At 32.3% G+C, this 17,293-nt stretch overlaps 1 protein-coding gene across 3 annotated transcripts; it reads right to left on the bottom strand.

The window, feature by feature from the left end:
- Nucleotides 1-373: 373 nt before the first annotated feature.
- On the bottom strand, nt 374-16,637 carry LOC106066832 (uncharacterized). Of its 3 annotated transcripts, XM_056014066.1 has the most exons (9): nt 16,132-16,637; nt 14,796-14,834; nt 13,211-13,234; nt 11,729-11,752; nt 11,239-11,262; nt 9,044-9,109; nt 6,985-7,038; nt 4,769-6,113; nt 374-1,429 (listed from the first exon to the last, which is right to left on the bottom strand). In XM_056014066.1, the coding sequence occupies exons 1-8, from the start codon at nt 16,406-16,408 to the stop codon at nt 5,644-5,646; spliced, it is 978 nt and encodes a 325-aa protein (XP_055870041.1). In that variant the 5' UTR covers nt 16,409-16,637; the 3' UTR covers nt 374-1,429; nt 4,769-5,643. The 3 variants fall into 3 exon arrangements, with proteins under 3 accessions (XP_055870041.1, XP_055870042.1, XP_055870043.1); XM_056014067.1 differs by lacking the exon at nt 6,985-7,038 and having other exon boundaries at nt 16,132-16,633; XM_056014068.1 differs by lacking the exons at nt 4,769-6,113; nt 6,985-7,038; nt 9,044-9,109; ... (3 more) ...; nt 14,796-14,834; nt 16,132-16,637 and adding an exon at nt 2,556-2,709.
- Nucleotides 16,638-17,293: the final 656 nt, after the last annotated feature.

Genomic DNA, 17,293 nt, shown 5'->3' with positions numbered 1-17,293 from the left:
ATGCTTTTGTTATGTAGATATTTTCAGTTTGCCTCCTAATGTGGATTGTGTAAATAAATACAGGGAGAGTGATCCTTACGGGATTACGGGCACGACATGGCCTAAATTGTGCTTAAACTCAAAACTCAAACTTTTAATGTGGATTTAGTAAATAAATACAGGTTTGAATCTTGAATCTATTGAACGCCATATTATAATAATTTTAAAATAGTAATTTTTAATTGTTTAAAATTAGAGTTCCACGTGGGTTTGTCGAAATACAGTTTACCAAATATCAAGAGAATGAGTACAGTGTTTGTGTCTTTATATATTTATTACTAGGTTGACCCGCCATGTGTTACGACTTCATAAACAAACAAACAAACAAAAACAATGCAGGCGTGATTTTTTATAGTTGTAAATACAATCAGAATGTTTAACATATATTGCTACTTGATACACCAACAAGCTCACGATGTCAATGTCAACAACGAAATATACATTAGCAACAGAACAAATTTATTTGATTTCAAAAATATTTTAAAATTAAGAAAACTGTATAAAGCAAACTGTCAAGAAAAGGTGATTTATTGTCCATGTTTTACTACTGGAATCAAACCGCTAGCATAACCGTACTTTCTTTTACCGTTTTCATAGCTAGATCCGCTGTGAACATAAGTACCTTTATCAATATATCCAACTGGAATTATATAGCCACCGCTACAACCTTTACAAGATGGTGTGTCATACCTGATGCCATCTTTTTCAATAATTTGATCTCCAATAGAGATATATTTATAACCGCCATGTGGATGGGAGATTAAAATTACTTTTCTTTTTCTGTTCATCTTCTTTCGTTTTTTATTCCCCAATTCTGTCTCAAACTTTTTAAAGTTCTCCTTGATTTCGTCAATCTTTTGGCTGTCGACTTTACAAAGAAATTTACACCAATCGCTGTTGATGTTTGAGCCTGATTCATTTGTTCCGGTTAAAATAACCGTTCTGTAACCCTCACCATCAAAATATAGACTACATTTCGTGTTTTTGGCTTCCTCGTCATTAAAAACAACGTGCATTGCTGTACAAACTTCTACTTGACTTTCGGAGGAAGACTCGTTTGTGTATATGTCTTTAATGATCCCACTTCCGGTATGTGGCATGACAACATTTTTGAATTTGCTGTACATTTCAGGAACAGATTCTTGTAACTGATTTCTTCCCTGGCTTGGTTCAGTTAGTCGCACCTCAACTCGTACTGACAATTGTATTGAATTATTGACCAACTCTAAGATGTTCATCTTTTGGCACTGTTTTTTCATCTCTGAGTCAGGAAACTCACTAGCTAATACAAATTTATCTTCGTGACAATCTATTGCGCAAAGTCGTTCATTTTTCTCGTTCGTCAAGTAATTGTAACGTCTAATATCAGCAGTTTTGAGCTTGACAGATCCTAAAAAAAAAGAATTAGATTTTAGACACTATTTGTTTAAATGTGTAAGTTTTCAATGATAATAGAGATATCACAGAAATAATAGTATCTCAAATATATGAGAAGATTTAAAAAAAATGGTTTTGTAGATGGGCTGAGGGGGTCATCTTTTGTTGTTGTTTTTAATATGGTAATTAAGACAAACTAGAGCATTTTTTTCCACAAAGTTTATATCAACTGTCTGTCTTTCTGTTTAACAGAACCTCTAGTACACGTTTTTTCTCCCATACCCATGTACGTATCACTTTGAAACTTTAAACAGGTGTTTTTTGTATCTAGCAAAAAGTAATCAATGTAAAAAGTAATCATTTTAAGATATAATCATGTTCAAAAGTAATTATTTTAAAAAGTAATCATTTTAAAAAGTTAATAATTTAAAAAGTTATCAATTTGAAAAGTAATTAATTTAAAAAGGAATCATTTTTAAAAGTTATCAATATAAAAAGGAATCATTTAAAAAAGTAATCAATATAAAAAGGAATAATTTTAAAAAGTAATCAATTTAAAAAGTAATCATTTTAAAAAGTAATCATTTTAAAAAGTAATCAATTTAAAAAGTATTCAAATCAATTTAAAAAGTAATCAGTTTAAAAAATGAACAATTAGTTATGGGTATCAAGAAATGAAAATAAATACTTCTTTTTTAGAAGTGGAGTTATTTCCCCTTTTAAATTGTGTACACTTTTTTTCTCCCACAATACCTTAAAGTATGATTTTTGACTGTGACTTATGTCTTACAATATGACCGAACCACCTCAGCTTTTTTTCTCATCACAGTTTTCAAGATTTCTTGTTTTGTCAACCAGAGTGTAAATGTGTAAAACTACTACTAACTCATTGTCTTCTTCTTTCTAAGGTTGCACGATCAGTTACTGTTAAAACATGGATTTGAAAAAAAAAAACTGTTTCACCTTCATAAAATAATAACTCAATAAAAATTGATGAAAAACGAAATAATCAAGATCTAGTCCATCTCTGAAATTTCACTAGCCATGTATAATTCTGCAATCCACTAGGACTTGTAGACAGTGCATTATAGACTAAAAAAATTCCCATGTATTTGAGATGATTGGTGATATTTACTTACCATTAGCCATGACAATATTAATGTACAATATCAGATTTTGTCGCTTGGTGGTTAATTTGTATGCAATTTTTTTTGCCAACCAGGAAGAAGCAATGGCGAAAGAAAAAGTAGTAACGGTATTTCCCGATATTTTTTGTATTGTTAAAGTTTATGATTCAAAAAAATAAGTTTAATGGGGTCAAATCAACGATTGTATCGTTAATCAGGAGAGAAAGAGTTAACCATTTTAGCCATTTTATTTATTTTGCCACAAAGCACCAGTGCAATAAAGTCAGCCAAAGTTACAAATATTCACAATATATACATAATCAAGATGAAAACAAAATAAAAAGGAATAATAATGAAATAGAAAATAGAAATTATACTTATAACAATAATAATTAACAATAATACGCGATTCACAAACAGTGTAATGGTTATCTAGCTGCTAATTACAATCCAAGCCATTAACATGGCAGTATTCAATATGAGAAAAATGATTACACATTTTTTTTAAGAGACGACTTGATGTAGTTATAATGCTTTGGACGGCTCATGTTTTATAAGATTTGTTCTGATGGCTAAAATCAAACTAAGATGTATTACACTAAGTAGAAACAAACCGTGTCACTGACAGCCCTTCCTTTCAATCATCTATTGTTAATTAGAAATAAATACAGTTAGGTCAACTATGTTATGATGTTGTTAATAAGAAAGAAATACAGTTAGGTCAACTATGTTATGATGTTGTTAATAAGAAATAAATACAGTTAGGTCAACTATGTTACGATGTTGTTAATAAGAAAGAAATACAGTTAGGTCAACTATGTTATGATGTTGTTAATAAGAAAGAAATACAGTTAGGTCAACTATGTTATGATGTTTTTAATAAGAAAGAAATACAGTTAGGTCAACTATGTTATGATGTTGTTAATAAGAAAGAAATACAGTTAGGTCAACTATGTTACGATGTTGTTAATAAGAAATAAATACAGTTAGGTCAACTATGTTATGATGTTGTTAATAAGAAAGAAATACAGTTAGGTCAACTATGTTATGATGTTGTTAATTAGAAATAAATACAGTTAGGTCAACTATGTTACGATGTTGTTAATAAGAAATAAATACACTTAGGTCAACTATGTTACGATGTTGTTAATAAGAAATAAATACACTTAGGTCAACTATGTTACGATGTTGTTAATTAGAAATAAATACAGTTAGGTCAACTATGTTACGATGTTGTTAATTAGAAATAAATACAGTTAGGTCAACTATGTTACGATGTTGTTAATAAGAAATAAATACACTTAGGTCAACTATGTTACGATGTTGTTAATAACAAAGCAGACGTTTTGGTACAGTTGGGTTTCCTTAATGTAAGTCTATTACATTTTTCTAGCATCATTCGATTAGAAGTAAAATGACTTAGTTGAAAATAATAATTGTTAAATACGTTCAAATATAAAGGTAAGATATACTTATTTTTTTTTTATTTTTTTTTTATAATAGCCTCTCTCAGATCAAATTTATGAAAGAAGGCCATAGTGTTATTTATGGAATATAAAAAAAATGTGATGATTTGAGTTTTTATAATATTGAACACAAGTGGTATACATAAACTAGAAAATTCAGTTTAATGCCCTATTAGTAAACAGTTCCTGAGATTTAACAAAATCATAAAAAGAAAAAATGAAAAATATGATTTTTTGATACATGAAGCAAGTGATGGTACACTATTAAGTAATCGTAGTTAAAGAGAAAATACCACATTTTTTCCCAACAAAATATGTATGAAATAAAACAAAAACTCTTGGGAACCTAATAGCCAGATGTGTAAGAACTAAATGTTTCCTAAGCACTAAATTGATATGCTGACAAAAAAAATAAACAGAAAAAAAATTATAAGAATTTTTTTTTTTAACTTCTTGCTCAATTGACAACCAGCTCTCTTCCCAGCTTTATATTTTCAGCTAAGTGTAATAAAGCATAAATAGGGCTTCGTTTTGGAAAGTCTTTATGTTGATGCCGAGTCGAATCCTACCTGCCGTTCTCCTTAGCGTTCGGCCGGAAGTTTAGGCCAGGAGGTCATGATTATCTTTTTTTTTTAAATGTCCAAAAACTTGTAGACAAAAATGCATGTGCCATATAAAAGTTACTAAGATTAAGTTTCAGAAAAAAGTATTTAGAAAATTATTCAAGTCTAAAAAAAGAATTAAATGTATTATACATACCGTATATATGTTATCTTTTATGTTAATTATATTCAATTTAGTATATTTTATATTAACTCTTTCTCTCCGTCATTATTCTCCTCGTTCCGATAGTATTATTCATTTCGCTGATTTGTATTTCGCCATCCTGATCCGATTAAACTTGAATAACTTTTTTTGTTTGTTATATGAAAGTTATATTTGGTATTAAATTGTAGGAAAATGCATGCTTTTTTTTACACAACACGAGTTAAAATTTATGAATGGAAAAAATAATTTACTTTAGTGAGGTGAAATCAACGTTGGCATCGTCAATTAGGAGGGAAAGAGTTAACATCCATAGCAAACACAAGAGCAAAGATTAAACGTCATCATGAACGTCAAAGTCTGGTATCAGTACATAAGCTCCTGTACTTCCCTTGCACGTTGGAGTTTCATATTGTGGTCTTTTGTCAGAGCTCTCCACATTTGGAGTCAAAGATTTACCAAGGGAAATGTGTTTTCTTAATCCGTTAGGATGAGACACTATGACTGTCAATTTTTCATTTTCCCACTTCACAGTGTTGGCATATTTGTCAAAAGCGTTTTCCCAACTTTGTTCAAACTTGTCTAACATTCCTTCAAGTTTTCTTACAAGCTCTACATCACAAGTAACACAGAGAAACATACAAACATCTTTCTTTAAATCTCTCAGGACTATTCTGTCCCCTCGAGCAGATTTCAGTTGGTCCATTCGTTTATCGTCGTCGTCATAAAAAAATGTGCAGACGAAATGTTTGGCGTCATCGTCGTCGTACATTAACTGAGCAGACGTCAGCACTCGTATTTCTCCCCATTCTTGACATTTCTTATGACATGGACATGGGCCGTCTGTACGAATAAACACGTCATCGACTTTACCCTGTACGAATAAACACGTCATCGACTTTACCACTTCCTAACACAACATCAGATAAACGAATGCCATCAGACGTCCCTGTAAAATCTTTTACATCCCCTTTACTATGTAATATAGAAAATTCATGGAAAGTATTTTCTGTTTTCCTAGTTGAGGCATTTTTTGGATTACCTTCAGCACTTCCTGGCACGTCCATTGTATCCAAAGACTTTGAAGTCAGTACTGATGTCTGAACTCCATCCCAAAACTGTTTTCTCTCTTGGTCCACATCATTCACTTCAATTTTGACAGTGATATCAACCAAGGACCTGATTAAGCTCAACATCTCAACATGCTGATAGCATGGGGGAAGATGTGTCAATAAAAAATCTTTCACAGGAATTAATTTCTGTTGGCTTGATGCATTTAGATTAATACTTGAGACATCTTTAGGTTCTGGGAGATCTCGTCTGCTTGATTTTGGATGTTCTAATAAGGAAAAAAATAATACAAAATAAATGTAAAAACCATTTACAGAATTTCATTTTTTGAAGCTAAGATTTTTTGAGATTATAAGAAATAAATGTTAAACATTTTAGAAATTACTTTTTTTTTTCTAATAAATGCTATACGTATTAAACCTCACATTTTATAAATGTAAAATTAGTAAATTTTAAATACTATGAAAAACCTATGTACAATAGCAAGTCAGATAAGTAGCAATTTTTGCTTCTCCAACTTTTTAAAAATTTATTATTGAAAAATGTATAAAGCAAACATTACGAGATAATGAAAATTAAGCCTAATTAACGAAAATTTGAAAACACACTAAAATAACCAAATTTAATATAATTAGTCAGAGAGCACGGACTCAAATCTCGCTGACATTTTTTATTTTGGGGTTTTAAAGGTTCCCCTGAAACCCACCAACTGTTACGTGTACCTGCATTTGTTGGAGGATGTTAAAAAGCTGGTCGTTGTGCTGGCCACATGAAATACTCGTTAACCGTTGGCCATCAAAAGGGATGACCTTTACCTCATCTGACCTGTGGAACGCAAGGTCTGAAATGGGAACTTTACTCTTTCATCTGAAGAAAATTGTGTTTATTCTTTTTAGTCATATAGTTAATGATTTACATTATTTTAGATTTGATGCTTTCTTTGTACCATTGAAACACCGAAGGGTCCATATATGCCATTTTTTTGTTGTCGAAGACTGTGTAAATCATAGGATTTACATCTGAAACATGTTGCTTTATTGGCAAAGGAATCCCTGTATTATTGCCACATTTTTGTTTACCTATCTATAAAATACAGACACACAATTAAATTATTTATTACACTTTGTCAACACTGATACCTTGTTCAAAGGTTAATGAGTTTATTTCAGCAGTTCTTAATATCGAAAGTTTGCCTAAACAAGAAAGAATTTTACATTAAACAAAATGAATACAGCAGTATGTATAATTATTATTATAGCTTTTATAAAACGCTACTTTCGTGCTTATAGCAAGAGCGCTTTTGGTCCAATCTCATTTGTGGACCAGTGGGGGAAGGGGAGGGGGTATCTAGGAGTTGGTTTTCCGTGCTGCCTTTAGGCAGCTCAGTAAACACAACTCTGCCCGAGTCGGGTGTCGAACCTCGAGCCCCCTTCTAGGTAGCCAAGCCAAGTTAAAGCGCACTTGGCCTCTCTCTTTAACGTTACTGACATAAATAAGGATCAAGAGTTTGCAGTCTTACTCCGTTTCGTCTGTTGCGCTTCCATTGTCCATGTTCACACTATGTGGCCTTTTTTTTTTTTGCGAAAACTATTTTTCAGCCCGACAGTAATAAAGCCAATAATAGAAAAAGACTCAATGCAGTAGATGTCATTCGTTGTGGTCTTGGAAAGAATGTTATGAGAACTATTATCCCTTAAAACGCGTGTGGTACATTAGCCTCTAATCTTCAGAATTGTAATTCCATTTTGTATACACTCGTTGTATAACAGCTCAGCACTTTAAGGGTTAATCTGGTGGAACAGAAACTAGATCCACTATTGCATTGGTGTTGGCTTATTTGCAGACTGAGACAATATTGTGTCAATGTAACCTGCAATTGCAGATCACTATCCGTGTTATGCCATGCTTTTCAAATGTTTACATATGCTAAGGTGAATAAGAAAAAAAAAGCTAATAAATGCTTGTCATAAGATAAAATTTTATTTGTTTGCCTTTTATTGTAATGATGTATATATTACAAGAATATAGGCCCCTAATTACAATAATTTTTATGATCAAACACAATTATTTGCCAATGCATATCAGATGATTAGGCCAGTATTAGGGGTTCAAATTATGCTTATGAACAAAAATATCATTTACGGTTCTGGGTCGCCGCATTGTAGGGACTAGTAAAAAGGGGTCACCAAGCTAAAAAGGCTATAGTTATTGAGGATCTTTGGGTCAAATTAGATTTTTTTAAATAGCTTGACAAGTGCGTGCTTCAATTTCTGTGGTAATATACTTGTAATCCACAAACAGTTTGTGATCTTTTTCATATTGGTACGAGTTCATTGATGCACACGGGTAGCAAGAATGTACAGAGATGATAAGTGTAGCTAGGAGGTACGAATATGATACGTGTAGCTAGGAGGTACGAATATGATACGTGTAGCTAGGAGGTACGAATATGATAAGTGTAGCTAGGATGTACAGAGATGATACGTGTAGCTAGGAGGTACGAATATGATAAGTGTAGCTAGGAGGTACGAATATGATAAGTGTAGCTAGGAGGTACGAAAATGATACGTGTAGCTAGGAGGTACAAATATGATGAGTGTAGCTAGGAGGTACGAAGATGATAAGTGTAGCTAGGAGGTACGAAGATGATAAGTGTAGCTAGGAGGTACGAAGATGATAAGGGTAGCAAAGAAGTTCGAAGATAAGGGTAGCAAAGAAGTTCGAAGATGATAAGGGTAGCAAAGAAGTTCGAAGATGATAAAAATAATAATAATGTTATTTATAGAGCGCTTCTAACAAACGAAATGTAGTCTCAAGACATTACAACATTACAAACATAAACACGAGAGCTAAAATGACAATCTCTAAAAAAAAGTTTTAAACTGATAGTATCTTCTGTATCAACAATTTGCATTGTTTAATGAAACACAGCATACATACTTAGTGAACAATATTCATATATATATATATAAATTAATGGATGTATGGATTGGAATTGGATAGAATGGGATGAATAGATAGATCGATAAATATAGATAGATAGATAGGCAGGCTGACTTACAGACAGGCAGGCAGGCGAGAAGACGCAGGTAGGTAGACAGACGCAGGCAGGCAGAAAACTGAACAAAGAAGGCATAGTACATGTATTATAAAATTAAAAAACAAATGCAGAGCTACATTTTGTATCTGTATACAAACCAAGTGTTTCTTGTAATTCTTTGTTTTCTTGTCTTAGTTTTTCTTTTTTAACATTTTGTTCGTTTACTAAACAGAAAAGAAAAAAACAAATTTAGATTTCTTTCAAAATTAAAACATACCCTTACCATAGCATAAAGTAAACCACACGTTAACAAATAATTGAAGAAATGTTGCGGTTTTAATTATATTATAGGTTATATGAGATAACATAATTTTATTATACCGCCATTTGCCATTCAATCTTTTTTTTTATCATTGTTTTAGTAAAGTATTGAATTTTTTAATATTTTTTTTTACTAGTGATTGTTTTCTATGTGTGTGTCACTGGATGAACGCGTCAAGGTCCCGAAAGAAGTGAAACCATCGCGTTTTTCTTTAAAGAGAATATTTTAGAATAAAAGAGTTTATTTAAAAATATTATTTTTTTTTACTTTATTTCCAAATCCACAAGTTTTTAACTGAAAACCTACTTAAATGGAACACGAGTTAATATCAACTCTATCATTCTATAAGTTTTAAGCATCATGTTAAAACGGATGGATGGATGGATGAATAGAATAGAATAGATAGGATAGAATAGATCATCATCATCATTATCATCATCAAACTCCATTAGAGTGAGGGCTTGAGAGGCTCAAATCCTCTCTTGCAAAAGCCCTGGACAGAAACCCTGCTGTCTTGCTTAGTGCATAAATGTCGCCATACAGGTCGAGAATTTTGGGTTTCCCAGACCTGTCGAGACGGAGATCAGCAAGTCTGGGGCAGTCAAACAGAATATGAGGCACGGTTTCCTCTTCTTTCCCGCAGCGGGGGCACCGTGAATCAAAATTTGACCATAGCCGCGAGAAATATGAGCCAACAGGACAGTGGCCTGTCCTGCACTGTGCTATAATAGCTTGCTCAGGCCTGGACAGCCTCCACCACGGGGAAGTGCGGTCAGGGCGCCTCATGCTCTCCTAGACTCCACGGGCTTTTTGGGACTTGTCCCAGCACTCAAACCACTTTTCCATTTCTGTTTTTTTGAATTATAGCCAGGGCTTGATGAAAGCTTGCAGCCTGTTCAGTGGGTGGAATTTGCCCTCCTTGGTGGGCCAAGGAGTCTGCAATAGTATTGCCAGTCACACCTATGTGACTCTGTACACACTGCATTATTACAGGGGTGCCATAGCGTTGTTTAATGTTATGTGTAGCCATGATGACAGTGTTGATATTGGGGGGCCATGGTCCGGGGCTTTGCAAAGCCTGTAGTACAGATTTTGAGTCAGTGACCACAGATTTTGAGTCAGTGACCACAACAATCTGTGTTGCCCTCAAATGTTCCTCACCGAGTTGAGAATGAATGACTTTTAAGGCTTCTCAGACTGACATGGTCTCCGCATCAAAACTGCAAACACTACCACATGGTCCAAAGACTTTGACAATGTAAGAGCCAAGAAAGTCGATGTAGGCTCCATAGCCTGCTCTTCCAGAATCTATTGATGCCGACCCATCAGTGTATGCAAAAATAGCACTGGGCTTGATAGAATAGAATAGATAGAATAGAATAGATAGAATAGGATAGATAGAATAGATTAGGATAGATAGAATAAGATAGATAGGATAGATAGGATAGGATAGATAGGATAGGATAGATAGGATAGGATAGATAGGATAGGATAGATAGGATAGATAGGATAGGATAGATAGGATAGGATAGATAGGATAGGATAGATAGGATAGGATATGATAGAATAGAAAAAAAAATAAAACTTTTCTCTCGCTCTTCTTAGAACAGATGATTTTCTTACCATAAATTCCATAATTAGAGATTACTTGTGCACTGAGCCTGACACAAATATAAAAGTAATAGATTTGTTTCTCTCTTTCATATCTAACATGTTTTTATGTTTATTAATCATATTCAACAACTTTAAAAAAATGAAAAAAAAAAATTTATTGCATGTATTTTTTCCGAAGTTTTATTACAACTTATGGGGAATAATGCCTGATCGTGTGGTATGCTCTCTGGACTGTCGTTCGGTGGTCTCTGAAGTCCTGGGATCGAACCCTGCCCCCTGCTATCTCAAGTAGTCCTGTGAAAAGTTTGGACAAGGATGTAATTATTTTCAGAATTTGAATGAACACCCGAAACATCTACATCAAACAAACCTAAATCTTTCTTTAAAAAATGTAACTTTAAAATTATCAGTACTTACCCTGGGTTTCCGTAAGTTGGAACACTGCAAATAGCGTTTGATGGTTATTTAATAAATATAAATTGCATGTACATCTTTAATATAACTAAAACATTACATAAATTCAATACATTGAAACCCATAAATATCTTTTTTTTCTTTCCAGGGCCCCAAATAGTCTTGAGACTGTTTGCATGTTACCCTTTTGTGCCATCATAAGTAAGCCACACCTGTGCAATAATCCTTTTTCAAAAAAAAAATCAAGAAACACTAAAACTAAAACTATTTTGCTTTTATCTGTCGTTTAGTGACTTTTCCCCCGGTTACATTTCTGCCTTTCTATGTTGCCTAGCAAAAAAACGTGTTGTTGTTGATGTTTTTAAAATTTTATTTCAAACAATTATGAATATTTTAAAAAATAAGGCTTTGAAATTTAATTCTTAAGAAAAGAAAATTGTCAAAATATAAAAACATAAAAGTTATTTAAGCTAAAAACTAGAACAGTACTCACTAAGTGATTTTCCAAGCTGAAATACTGCAAAAAAAAAAGAAAAAAAAAAGATGATATTCATTTACTTACCAAGAACCATCTACATTTCTTTAATATCCTATTTTCTAATTTACCCAATCTATTTAATCACATCTTATGCTTTATATATTTCATTTTTTTATTTCATTTAGAGAATCTTTATATCTGTTACTTATCTTATTACTTTTTATAACATATAATTTTTTTTTATTTTACCATATGATGCCCAAGAACAATAAGCAAATGTCTTCGTTTTCGAATATTAAGAAGGAATTCAGTGCTTCACACTTGCGACATGCATACTTTGCGACATCTTGTGCATGCAAAGTTGTTTTACCCTAGGGGGGAGATATTTAAATTTTGTTATATCTCTGCGTCTCTGACAAGTACTCGTCTTTGGGTCGCAAATGTGTATCCAACTTCCTGTGTGTTTTTTTAACTGTCTCTATAAGACGTTATTCGCTACCCGCTGCTTTCCTCTAAGTCAATTAGGGTTAAACGGCGCATGATTGTGTTTATATTACGCTTTAGGGTAACGTCTCTTTTAAGCTCTTTGGCATGCAGTCATCCCCAATATGATAGGTAACTGACCACTTTAATTGTCAAATGGTAAGTATTGCTTTAATGCTTTTACACTGTTCACACCAGCCCCTATCTATGATTTTTTTTTAAAGCAGGCTTGCCACTGTATGCCCTTTGAGAAGCAAAGGCATATTTGATGCGATCGTTCAGGGGCTATAGGTGCATCGTATAAAGAACTAGGTCTCAGAGCTATTCGAATATACGATGAGAATCAGTGCTTATAGACAAAGAGTTTTGTTGTCTGGCGAAGAGACCGTACTTTCACTCGGAGGCGATCAAAAGCGTTGTTGGCCTTAGCCACTGGACTGTGTCTGTGTACTGCCCATATACGTGAAGTGGTTGACACTAAGGAGGGGCCATTCACATTTATTTTTGTAGATTTTTAGTTCAATTTTGGAAACTTTTGGTACATACCCTCTTTGAGAAATTGAAACTTCAACTGGATAAATAGATACATAGATACATTGATATAGATAGATAGATAGATAGATAGATAGATAGATAGATAGATAGAGAGATAGAGAGAGAGAGAGAGAGAGAGATAGAGAGATAGATATGGAGATAGAGATAGATATGGAGATAGAGATAGATATGGAGATAGAGATAGATATGGAGATAGATATGGATATGGAGATAGATATGGAGATAGATATAGAGATAGATATAGACATAGATATAGACATAGATATAGACATAGATATAGACATAGATATAGACATAGATATAGATATAGACATAGATATAGACATAGATAGACATAGATAAATAGATAGATAGATAGATAGATAGATAGATAGATAGATAGATAGATAGATAGATAGATAGATAGATAGAGACAGACAGACAGACAGACAGACAGACTGTAAAGTTTAAAGTACTTACAGTATGTTTTTCCAAGCTGGAACACTGCAAATAACGATAAAAAGCTGTTTTGTTTTGATTTAATTTTACTTTAGTTACTTTATCGTTAGAACTCTTTTTTTTTTCTAACTTTTTTTTTCGTCATTCTTTCATTTAGAGTATCTTTATATCTGTTGCTTTTCTCTATCTTTTTAAATTAATGATATTATTTGTATTGTTCCTTAACATTCTATATAGAAAGTTAAATATCGTCCCAGAATCTAAAAATGAACCAGTAGTTAAAAGTATGAACGTGTTTTTATAATATGACAATCCATCAATCAACATTTAACAATTTTATGAAGTGTAATTAAAAACATTTAAATTCTATTTTAAAAAACATCTAAACAATACAATTCAGAAATGTCTAATACCTAAGCACATTAAAAGTTACAATGATTTCATTAAAAGAAACAGATTGGCACTTTAATGCGCAACTATGGCCTGCAACTATATGGTAATATGATTTTATTTTTAATTTTTCGTTTATTCTTTTATTGTTAATCCTATCCCACTAAATATTTCCTATGTCTCTATTTTAATTTTGAACTCTCTTGCTTTTCTGTTTCTGTCCCTTTATCATTATTAATAGAGTTTAACTTTGTACATGTTCTGATATACAATATATAAAAAACAATATTTTCGATGATTTCAAATATCAGAATAATTGTAACTTATTTTTCATTATTAACAATTCATTTAAGATAATGTGTACATTGTTATAATTAGTATTTAAGTAAACGTAATAAAAACAAAAGTTGCTAATAAAGTCATAAACAAAAAAAAAGTAAAGATCTCGTCTCAAGAACATAACTCATATTAAAATAATTTATTCTTGTGTTTACTGTTCTTAATTAACTTCAGCCTAGGACATGTCATTTTCAAGTTCGAGTTGGGAGTTTAGAGGAAGGGGGCGGATATTACGGTTTGTGAAGATGGTTATTCTAAAAATAGTGCCGCTCTACATCTATGAATGGTAAAATAAAAATAAATATATAAAGAGTTTAGAAGAGGGATGTTTTTTCTTTCAAACTGATCCGCGGGGAGGGCTGCTTTATTTGAAAATGTTGTGTGTAGATGTGAGGGGTATTATAGTGCAGGGAGATGGAAGGCTGCGACTGATGGGCCTAAGAAGGGTTTGTGCATACTCTATAATTGGGGTTGTGGCCCCTTCATTTGAAAGTTAAAAGACACAAAATAGGACATCGAATTTGAGGACTAGAAAATTATGTTGGAGGTTGGGGGGCGTTGTAATGTGGGCCGTTTTATTGATTGGTTTATGAGTGTTCTGGTCTATATATATATAGAGACTGGAACACTCATATACATAAATATGTATATATATATATATATATATATATATATATCATTTCAACCATAGCGTATTACAGTTATTAGCTATTACAAATATATCAAACCAATTCTTAGTTTTAGCGGAAATGAATTTAAAATAAATTTTTTAAATTGAAAAAAAAATATTCTAAACGTCAATAAAAGATTAAATTTTATTGCTTGGCTTTTAATTTAGAAAATATAAATGCCATCACGAATTTTAATGATTACTTACGTGATTCTACTACTTTTGCCGAAGGGATCGACCGCAGCTCTGAAAGAAATGTGCGGTATTGTTTATAAAAGTTCTTTTTATTTAAAATAAAAAATAAAAGCTTCAGGCTCCAATGATACCTTATTTAGCCAAATACTATCCTATTGGGAAAGCGAAACTTCTAACTGTACAACTGCTATCCTGATCACGTACTGGACTCTCTTCCTTGTCCTGATCTCATACTGGACTCAACTGTACCGGACCTGTTCTCTGGACTCTGTGGTGCCGAACTGTTTTGATTCTCTCTCTCTCTTTATGTATGGTCCATGTAGACCTTCTCCAAAGGGACAGAGTCTCAAACTACCAGTTAGAAACGAACTTAAGCCTAATACAGACGCTTCGTTTACATCAAAAATAACATTTCACATAAAAGAATACGCATAACTTTTGCATGCAGTGTTTTTCATCAGCTGTGCACTATCTTCAACTGCAACAGGATACTCAACGATAAAATAAGAATATTTAGCCATTGGTTGAGCAAATTCATGAGTCATTATTCTCTTGTACTATTAGCATTCCTCAACTCCAGGAAGACGACCAATAAGTACATATCTAGTTAAAGTTAATAGCTTTTTGTTCTGTAAACTTTTACATTTAACGTAACAGTTTTGGTTTTAACAGCCATTAACCATGCGTGTGCATTTTTTTAATACACTGGTACTATCTAAGACAATAAATTTATTTTTTTTTATTTTTTTATTATTTTTTTTGCAAAAAGGGCAGCAAGATTACGATTACTTTTTTAAAAATAAAGTCATCATTCAACGTCAGCGTAAAGGCATTGACGATGTTTTATCATGCTTATATCTGCAATATTTTAAGTTTTAATATCACTGCCTGGTATGGCAATCTGAATATTAAATATAAAAATGAACTTCATAAACTTCGAAAAAGGGTGCTGGTAAAGACATTGGCTAAAAAAAACAACATTTGGGCAGTTGTTTGAGAAAATCATTCATAAAAAAAGCTTTTAGAAAAAAAAATCACCCTTTAGGTCAGGATTTTGTGATTTTACCATCACAAAAAGACATACAGGACACCGCTTAGTATCCTCTCCTTTTGTAAGTCCAATATGAGTTAATTCCCTTCCTCCAGAATTAAGTTAATCCCATTTATAATCGGTCAGGCCAATTCTATCTTCGTAATTGTATCTAGCACTTTCAATCCATCTCTGTATTTATGTATCTGCATGTCTCTTTTTGGTATAATTATTACAGTAACGTACACACACACACACTTTTTTTTTGTTCATTAGATTTATCATATGTTAACGTGGTTTAAAAAATGATTTGTCTACCTTGCTGTTTAAGTTTATCCAGGACATGTTTGTACTTTGGTTCTAGCGATTTCAAAAAAGAGTTTAATACATATTCAGAGCTGCTATTTAATATTATATTGACAAGAACGCTATTCCTGACAATATTTGAATTTATATCAACAATACGTGTTCTATCACTCGATGATAGGCCTATGGCTTCACTTTCAACTAAACGGTCAACCAGTTCCAGAGCGTCGATCTCATTTGTAACAAAAGTATAGTTTCTCCTTAAACACTCTTTATCTACTTTGGACATTGTTTAAATTTTTTTTTATTCTAATTGTATATCGCTAATAGACCACTAACATAAACATAAATATGTGAAAACAAAGTCTGCCTAAATATTGTCCATTAGTTTCCTTAAAGCGTTTAAAAGTAATAACGGAAATTTCCGGTGTCTTCACTAAAACGTCTACCAATATTTTAACATCCTTGACATAATAGCCAGAAAATGGGTTTAAAAAAAACACTACTAACGCAGAATTATTTTATTTAGTCACCTGTTTTTTATTTATGAACTGAGGTAACGCAAATGGGGAGAGAGGCTTGTTCATTACTTCTAGTGTTCTAGCAAGATATAGGGCTGTACGGCATAATGCTAAAAATATTCTGTAGACATTAAATGCTAGGATAGATCTTACAAATGTGACACCGAGAAATTGTTTCCCTTTTTTTAAAGGATAGGAGCCGGTGAAGGTACAAACAGACAAAGTTCGATATTTTCTATATTGCGCAGGTTTTAATTGTTTCTACTGATTGCGTCTACCACAAGGAATCTCGTTTTTGGTGACACATGTGTTCCTATATGCCATATAATCATACACTATATCGCTTATTTTCGAAGATTTATCCTATTTTGTTTTTATCATGATAGTTCTTACAGAATTTAAAAATAAACAGTTTACGTTTACATAGCATTATAACTTCAGAGCAAACACGATAACAAATTTTCATCTTGTTTCACAGAGAACAAAGAGAATTATTTAACTTTAAAAAATTCAATTCAAAAATAAAAATTTTCTTATTTATTTTTTTTACTAATAATTTATCTTTCTTATCCTAAAAAAAATCTTAAAAAAGTGTGTGTAAATATGCATTAGTCAAGAATACAAACAAAACAAATCAGCATTTAATTAAACGA

This window comes from Biomphalaria glabrata, chromosome 16 (genome assembly GCF_947242115.1).
Source record: "Biomphalaria glabrata chromosome 16, xgBioGlab47.1, whole genome shotgun sequence".
In the NCBI taxonomy this organism is placed as follows: domain Eukaryota; kingdom Metazoa; phylum Mollusca; class Gastropoda; family Planorbidae; genus Biomphalaria; species Biomphalaria glabrata.
The sequence above is the reverse complement of the archived record's forward strand: the minus strand, read 5'-3'. Positions and strand labels throughout refer to the sequence as shown.

Bases quoted from the DNA above. Each gene is read 5' to 3' on its own strand.
- LOC106066832 (XM_056014066.1), bottom strand. From the start codon at position 16,408: ATGTCCAAAGTAGATAAAGAGTGTTTAAGGAGAAACTATACTTTTGTT. The intron at 7,039-9,043 runs GTTTGTATACAG...TTTCTTGTTTAG, and splicing joins AGAATTACAAGAAACACTTG to GCAAACTTTCGATATTAAGA. The intron at 6,114-6,984 runs GTATCAGTGTTG...TTTCCTTATTAG, and splicing joins CTCATTAACCTTTGAACAAG to AACATCCAAAATCAAGCAGA.